The sequence below is a fragment of the Coregonus lavaretus genome (genome assembly GCF_964263955.1).
Source record: "Coregonus lavaretus genome assembly, chromosome: 13".
Taxonomy (NCBI): domain Eukaryota; kingdom Metazoa; phylum Chordata; class Actinopteri; order Salmoniformes; family Salmonidae; genus Coregonus; species Coregonus lavaretus.
This window is the reverse complement of record NC_140000.1, coordinates 22,671,946-22,680,655: the sequence shown is the minus strand read 5'-3', so window position 1 is coordinate 22,680,655 and position 8,710 is coordinate 22,671,946. Positions and strand designations below refer to the sequence as shown.

Below are 8,710 nucleotides of genomic sequence, written 5' to 3'. Positions count from 1 at the left end.
TCAATAGCCAAGATACCCAGCTTTCCGCAGACACCCAGTTTTTGCAGATGGGACTACCATTCTCATACCAGACTGAATTGAATAAAAAAATAAAATAAGGTCCCCAAATAATATTATGATGAATTGCATCACGTGCCTAAAGCTACTGATTTAGCAGAAATATTACATTGTTTATACAGCGGAGTGATTTCATAAAAAACTTGAAACTTCCAATCTATGTATTACACTTGTACTTCATATGCTATGACCTTTCAAAATGGAAGGAAGACAATCTTTGAAGACAAGTCCTTCTTTGCTTTGTAAACTGAATATTATATGATTTCTGATCTATGAAAGGCCAAAACAAATGTTATTCTAAAACACTACTATACATATGGTTGATATTTTATTGTGAACATAGCAACAACTGTACGGAACATAATACAATAAGACAATAGAAGAACAGTAATTCATTGTCAAAGTGAAAATATTAATATTAAAGAAATTGTGCCTGATTTATATGAAAGCTCAAAACTAAACGTTATTTTTTAAATACACTATAGCTACATTACAGCAGATCCTTGATTGTTAACATATCAAAAACATACAAAACAGACCCATGTTGGGGTCAGCCAATGAAGGTTATCCATTGTGAATTGTATATTTAAATCACTTCCTGAATTGAGTGAAATCGAATTGGCCCCAACAGACAGATGTCATGGGTCCTTAAATTAGAAGAATAAAACTCAATTTAATCTGACCATATTAATGCTCTACTCTCACAGATCCAACGGTTCTCCATGTCACACCATGCAGCATTCCAATTAGTCAATGGTGGATTATTTGGGACAGTTAACATGCAATCACCTCCAGTTTGTCTCTTCCAAAACCTGTGAAAAGAGAACACCACCATGAATGAAAGAATTGACTGAATCAAATAATAATTTAACAATGATTCATTGTTGTTTACACTGAATAAAATGTCCTTACCCATCAGTCTGATTCTGATTATTTCCGTTAACCCAGAGCCATTGGCCGACTTTAGCTTTGTAAGACAGGCCGATCCAGTACCCATGATGTTCATCATGGTAGTATTTAGTGTTGTTATGAATGAATTCCTTAATGAGAAGTGAGTGAAACCACAAATTAGGTGTTAGTAGAAAGCGTTTTCTTTACAGTAATTCAAATTTTCGGGAGGCAGTGTGTAAATCCTGGATCTAATGGATATAATCAGGTCCAAATTAGAAATTAACAAAGAGCAAAAGAGGAAGTAGCATTGTAATGGGCTTTGTTCTTTTGTCTTTCAGTTATGACTGCTTTACCCTGAGCTCATAGCTATCACACATTTTAATCTAGTTCCTATTTCACTTTTTATTCATTTTCATTGTTTGAGTTTCTTAAAGGTTGGGTGAATATGTCCCTTTAAAGTCTTGTTTGTACCAGTGTCCCACCTGTTCCTCTTGGCTGCCAATGACAGCCAAATCAGCATTCTCTTTTTTGCAATATTGTTGGCTTTGTGTCCAGGTCTTCCATGGAGCGTCAGGGTGCAAAATCAGGTAACAACTAGATTTGAACAACATCCAGCCATGTTGACAAGAGTTACACTCTCTCTCTACAACAATAAAACATTACAGTTTTAACGCTACAATATAAACAATATTAGTATTATTAATACTGTATATTAATTGAAAGTGTAATATCTAATAAGTAATGTATTTTAATCTTTAAGAAGGGTGATTACCTCCTGTGTCATCTTTTTGTGAACAATATTTCTTGACAGGAAAATCATCAAGCTGATATATGACCCGAAGATTCCAGTTCAGTCTATCCCTCTCTCTTAACACCTCTTTTTTCTCAGCCACTAAATGTTCCCTCACCAACTTTGTGTTGTGCTCTGAGAAGGCAGTCATGACTGTGGAGACAAAAAGACATGTTTGCTCTATGATGTCATCCTGCACCACTCCAAAATCCATAATACTTTATGATCCACATACTCACAGTAGACACAGAGGCCTATAATGGCTGAAAGCAAGAGGACACAAACAACCCCCAAACACAATGCCACTCCTCGAAAGGGTTGAGAGTGGAGAGCAGGCCTCTCATCCACTAGGAATAGCAAAGATAAGAGTCATGTTATTATAACCATACTGTTGGCATAAAAGTATACATGTAATGGTAAGTGTTATTCCATCATTTGATGAAATCTAAAAATTGAACAATAAATGGTGGATAATTTGACTATAGCGTAGAGTCAATCCAGACTGCAGAAGATTTGCACTATAGCGCGATTGAAATGTAAAGGCATTCGTGGAGACTGTATTCACGGTTAACGCTGCATATGTCGGGTCATTCAGAAATGTCCTTAATATTTATATTGCTCTATAGTCTCGTAAGCCCGACCCTAGGCAGCAGCGGTGACTAAGGTCTGGTTTCATTGACAGACTTTTTCGGCAACTTCAATAAGGGAAAAACAGACAACTCTTCCAACAAATCACGAGGCAGGCATGCCAGAACATCGAGATTCGAAACCAAAGTTTGCAGGCAAAACCTTTGCAATGGTTTTAGTGAAGGTAGTTGCCGCTTGCAAAATGCACTCATTAAAAATAACCTCTGTGATCTCCATCTTAATAGCTACTATTTTGTATTTTATTCAAGTGGATAAGGTAGTGACATAGGCAGTGACGTAGTTCCTCTATGCCAAACTGACGTTCTATTACTTACAGACAGTCTGTGTTAAGCCGGAACATTTGACCCGGATGTCTAGAGAGACTAATCACGCTATAATTTGGATCTTCCGCAATCCGGATGGAGTCTAGCCCTATCTCCCAAATGTACCTGCTGTGGCAGGACTTTGTTGAGTGACTGCACTTCCCTTAGCCTTTACTTCAGCATATACTGTTTCTTCCTCTTTTTTCTCTGTGGGGAAGAGAAAGGGGCACACATTCATATCCAATAATATGGTTTTGATATATTGTGTTATTAATTTTGATATACAGTTGTCACGATCGTCATAAGAAGCAGACCAAGGAGCATTTTTATATATATATATATATATATATATATATATATATATATATATATAATATAATTATTGTGAAATTAACTCTGTCCATAAGGTGTAGATAGTAAGTATAGACCGGAAGTAGAGGCCTGGGCATTGTTGTTCACTAATTTACTCCAAGTAGGGAAAGGATGGTGGGGTTGAAAAGTAATAAAGGGGAGTAAAAAAATCAACACATTTTTTTTCTTCTAAAAATTAAAAGTATTAAAAAAAATATATAAAAAAAAAAAGAAGCAGACCAATGCGCAGCGTGATATGCATACATCTTTTAATGAGTACTTTTCAACAATAACAAAACGATACGTGAAGTCCTAAGGTTAACAAAACAGAAACCTCTCCGGAAACAAGATCCCACAAATAACAAGTGCAAAACAGGCTGCCTAAGTATGGTTCCCAATCAGAGACAACAAGCCACAGCTGCCTCTGATTGGGAACCACCCCGGCCAACATAGAAACACATGAACTAGAACATGAACATAGAACACTAAACATAGAAACTAACACCCTGGCTCAACATATAAGAGTCCCCAGAGCCAGGGCGTGACAACAGTGAGGGAAAAAAGTATTTGATCCCCTGCTGATTTTGTACGTTTGACCACTGACAAAGAAATGATCAGTCTATAATATTAATGGTAGGTTTATTTGAACAGTGAGAGACAGAATAACAACAAAAACATCCAGAAAAACGCATGTCAAAAATTTAATAAATTGATTTGCATTTTAATGAGGGAAATAAGTATTTGACCCCCTCTCAATCAGAAAGATTTCTGGCTCCCATGTGTCTTTTATACAGGTAACGAGCTGAGATTAGGAGCACATTCTTAAAGGAAGTGCTCCTAATCTCAGTTTGTTACCTGTATAAAAGACACCTGTCCACAGAAGCAATCAATTCCAAACTCTCCACCATGGCCAAGACCAAAAAGCTCTCCAAGGATGTCAGGGACAAGATTGTAAACCTACACAAGGCTGGAATGGGCTACAAGACCATTGCCAAGCAGCTTGGTGAGAAGGTGACAACAGTTGGTGCAATTATTCTCAAATGGAAGAAACACAAAAGAACTGTCAATCTCCCTCGGCCTGGGGCGCCATGCAAGATCTCACCTTGTGGAGTTGCAATGATCATGAGAACGGCGAGGAATCAGCCCAGAACTACACGGGTGGATCTTGTCAATGATCTCAAGGCAGCTGGGACCATAGTCACCAAGAAAACAATTAGTAACACACTACGCCGTGAAGAACTGAAATCCTGCAGCTCTTTCCCTCAGCCAGGGCATTGAAAATGGGTCGTGGATGGGTATTCCAGCATGACAATGACCCAAAACACACGGCCAAGGCAACAAAGGAGTGGCTCAAGAAGAAGTACATTAAGGTCCTGGAGTGGCCTAGCCAGTCTCCAGACCTTAATCCCATAGAAAATCTGTGGAGGGAGCTGAAGGTTCGAGTTGCCAAACGTCAGCCTCGAAACCTTAATGACTTGGAGAAGATCTGCAATAGAGGAGTGGGACAAAATCCCTCCTGAGATGTGTGCAAACCTGGTGGCCAACTACAAGAAACGTCTGTTTTGCAGGGGGTCAAATACTTATTTCCCTCATTAGAATGCAAATCAATTTATAACATTTTTGACATGCGTTTTTCTGGATTTTTGTTGTTGTTATTCTGTCTCTCACTGTTCAAATAAACCTACCATTAAAATTATAGACTGATCATGTCTTTGTCAGTGGGCAAATGTACAAAATCAGCAGGGGATCAAATACTTTTTTGCCTCATTGTATTGTGTTACATGCCACAATGCAAATCTTATGCCATTAGTAACCCTAACATGTAATCCATATTGCTTTTTTGTTGTTGATTGAAAAGTATGTAAAAACATTTACACCTATTCCTCAGCCCCAATATCTATATACCTCAGCCCACTTACCCACACACATCAACCCAATTACCCACACACCCCAGCCCAGTTACCCCCCGGCACTAACCCTAATACCAACATGTCAATACCCTAATAGTGAAACAATAAAGTACCGATACACCCATATCCTAGCCTTAAATGTCCTATTTGTTAATCATAGACCCCAATTCCTTTACAAAAACTCCTCATCCCTGTTGCTTTCTTATCTCAGCCCTGTTACCCGCTTTGCCTAGGCTTGTATTCCCCAAGTCACCAACAGTAACCTATATCCAGCTCATCGCTGCACATCCCAACGTTCATCTTTGCATATCTTAGTCCTGTGACCTCTGACCTGTAATCACTTAATCAATTCTAATTATTTCATAGATAAACTCATTGTACAGTGCTATAACACTATTGCCCCATTCACTTTTCTTCCTACCACAAACTTTCTGCCAGAATTGATTTGAATGGGCAATAGGCGTCCATTCGGACCCATTATGAGCCTTGTGTATCATTACACCCCATTACTGATATAAACCAGGTAAAACCATGGGTATACTCATATAAAACAGGTCTAACCCAGTACCCAAGCCTCAACATTCATACAAACCAGGTCTACACATGTACTTCAGACCCAATATTGTTACAGACCAGCTGCACGTCTAATCTAATATAGATTTTATTTTGAAACAGGTCTACTTGTCAAGGGTGCTGAAGGTGGGTGTGGTGCAGGAATCAAGCGCAGGACGCAGAAACTAAGTCCAAAAGACTTTAGTGAAATATTCACGTAGTACACGAGCTCAACAAGCCCGGAGGCGAAATAAAGGCGCACACAGGCGTCAAACAAAAGGCGCACTAACATGTGCGAAAAACCCTCTTCTAAACAACGGCGGGAAACACGTAGCACAGAACACCAAACAGAAGCGTAATCACACACAACACCTGACACACACAACGAGAACTAAATAGGACACTAATGAACACTAACTGGAAACAGGTGTACAACATCAAGACAAAACCAAACGAACATGAAACATACAACGGTGGCAGCTAGTACTCCGGGGACGACGACCGCCGAAGCCTGCCCGAGCAAGGAGGAGGAGCAGCCTCGGCCGAAACCGTGACACTACTGCTATGTCAACCTCAATTTTCATAAAAATTTGTATTCTTCTGTATTTCTTCCCCAATATTCATACAAACCAGATCTACACCTGTATCTCAAATTGACATACCTAAAGTATGCACCTGTGCTTGAAGCCAATTAATCAACTAAGCTAGGTCTAAATATGTGCCGAAGCTTGAATACGCATAAACTGTTAACCAGGTCTACCCCTGCATCTTAGCTCCAGTACTCCTACAAACCAGGTCTACAGCTTTGACTGAGTACCAATATTAATATAAACAAAAATCTACACCTGCATCTCAGCCCAAATACCCATACGAACCAGGTTTAGACCTGTGGCCATGTCCCAATACTCTGATAAATACTCCGAAAGGTTTGTGTTAACCTAGGACTTCACGTTTCGTTTGTTGTTTTGTTCGTGTGGTGTACTTCAATAAAAGATGTACGTTTATCACGCTGCGCCTTGGTCCGCTTCATCTTATAACGATCGTGACACACAAAGACAAAAAAACATGAACATGATTCAGCATAAATAGTTACCATATCTGCCTGACTTGCTTTAAACATCATTCAATTATATTATTCACAAACAATTATGATTGTTATAGTCTTCAGTCTGGAAGGCACATTTTTGTAAACTGATAGAAATTAACTAAAAGAGTGACATTGATGAAGAGATGAGAAAGAAAGGCCAAGACTCACCTTTCGGCGAAGAAACGATGGGATTCTTGAAAACCACGGGAGAATAATGCAGCTCTTCTGCCATCCTTTCCTTCTCGTCAACAGTGTGTTTCTTAGAGATACAAGTACGGAGAAACCTTACCCAGTGTTGATCTCTATGAGGTGGTGGCTCTTGTTGTTTTTATCCCTTTTAGGACCTGTATTACTACTTCTGCTTTGACTCTGGTTTGCATTAAACATGTCACAGGAAACAATTTCACTGTTTCATCTGACTGAGAGGAGGAAGTTATGTTGACGTGTGATGATGGTACTGTCATGATGGTACTGAATGACAATGCAGTACTCAATATGAAAAGCTGTATGGAAAGCTGTAGGCCTACAACTGTGAATGGAAAACAGAAATAGTTTTGTACAGAAACAGAAATCGGAGTGTCTCTTACTCTCTGCTCACTTGTTTTAGTGTGAGGATACCTCTGAAGGTGTCATGAGCCTCTCACTCCACCGGGTTACCACCCTAATTTTCTTCCACTCTGCTCACCACTCTCTCTACTCAGCCTAACTAGCTCCACCTGTCCCTGCTCTGCTCTGCTCTAATTACTCTGCCAGCTGCGCTGCATTACCCACTACCTCTCCCAGTATTTAAGGCCCTGTCTTTCAGCTCTCCGGTGTCAGATCGTCTGCAAAGCTCACTCCCGGAACCTGTTTGCTCGCGCTTCTGGCTCACCCTGGTTTTGTGACCCCGGACCTGCCTGATTTTTGGATACTCTTCTGCCCCAGGAGATCCAGACCTGCTTTCTGCCTTAACGACTCCTGACTACTCTTCAATCCCGGTAACTCTGACCAGCCTTCTGCCTTGCTACTACGTATTTTGGATTTCCCTTGAACTGTACTGCTGCCTTGTTTCATTCCGCCCTGTTGTGTCTGTGTCTCCCCCCCCCAGGACTTCTGGACCACCCACCACCGGCTTCATAGGACGCATCGCTGCCACTGGGGGGGGCACAGACCCAGCACATTGGATGGGATCCCTGTTACCCCTGGAGCCTTCATTCACTCCCTACTTCCCTTTTCCCTTAAGTTTTAATAAACTTTCTGGTGTGACGCAATTGTGGTCCTCTGGTCGTCTGTCTGAAGCGTGACAGTACGATCTGACCATTATGGACTCAGCGCACACTTCCCTCGACATGGAAACCGATGAGCATGAGCAGCAGTTCCAGCAGCAGCAACAACAACTCGCCATGATCATTCAACTCCTCACCAACCTTACCCCAGCCAGTCTGCCCACCAGCCCTGCCCCCGAGTTACCTGCCCCGGTCATTGCAGCCGCTGCTCCGGAACCCAAGATTGGAAACCCCGAGCGGTTCAACGGCGATTCAACCCAGGTCCGGCCATTCCTGACTAGCTGCCGACTTCAGTTCTCCTTGCAGCCAAGGACCTTCGCCACGGAGGGGGCTAAAGTTGGGTATGCCATCACTCACCTGACGGGCCGAGCTCGACTCTGGGGAACAGCAGAGTTCGAACGTCAAACCCCCGCATGTGCAACCTTCGACCTGTTTGCTGAGGAGATGCTGAAGGTGTTTGACCTGGATTCACCAACCGCAGAGGCGTCTCGTGAACTGTTCAGTATTCGACAAGGCAGACGTACAGTCGCAGACCATTCCATCGACTTCCGAACCCTGGCTAGACGAAGTTCTTGGAACACACCATCGTTGGTGGACGCGTTCTTCCATAGTTTGGCTGACTATATCAAGGACGAGTTGGTCTCCCATGAACTGCCTTCCACTCTTGATGAAGCCATCGCACTGACTGTCAGGATCGACAGAAGGATACAGACCCGTCGTCGTGAGAGGGGGCGCCAAGGTCCACCTACTACCGGCATTCGGAGAGATCCGACTGGGCTCCTGTCATCTACTGCCACTCACCCAGGTCAGCTTGATCAGTCTGAGCCTATGGAGATTGGGCGAGCCTCTCTCACTCC

General features: G+C 41.8%; 1 protein-coding gene across 1 annotated transcript; it reads right to left on the bottom strand.

The window, feature by feature from the left end:
- Positions 1-373: 373 nt before the first annotated feature.
- LOC311139152 (C-type lectin domain family 9 member A-like) lies at positions 374-6,893 on the bottom strand. The gene is made up of 7 exons (XM_084174043.1): positions 6,757-6,893; positions 2,815-2,895; positions 1,978-2,085; positions 1,721-1,891; positions 1,431-1,591; positions 970-1,097; positions 374-869 (listed from the first exon to the last, which is right to left on the bottom strand). Exons 1-7 carry the CDS (start codon positions 6,818-6,820, stop codon positions 731-733), a joined length of 852 nt encoding a protein of 283 aa, XP_084030169.1. The 5' UTR covers positions 6,821-6,893; the 3' UTR covers positions 374-730.
- Between the last annotated feature and the right edge of the window lie 1,817 nt (positions 6,894-8,710).

Bases quoted from the DNA above. Each gene is read 5' to 3' on its own strand.
- LOC311139152 (XM_084174043.1), bottom strand. From the start codon at position 6,820: ATGGCAGAAGAGCTGCATTATTCTCCCGTGGTTTTCAAGAATCCCATC. The intron at 2,086-2,814 runs GTACATTTGGGA...TGCTATTCCTAG, and splicing joins ACAAAGTCCTGCCACAGCAG to TGGATGAGAGGCCTGCTCTC. The intron at 1,892-1,977 runs GTGAGTATGTGG...TTGTCTCCACAG, and splicing joins TATAGGCCTCTGTGTCTACT to TCATGACTGCCTTCTCAGAG.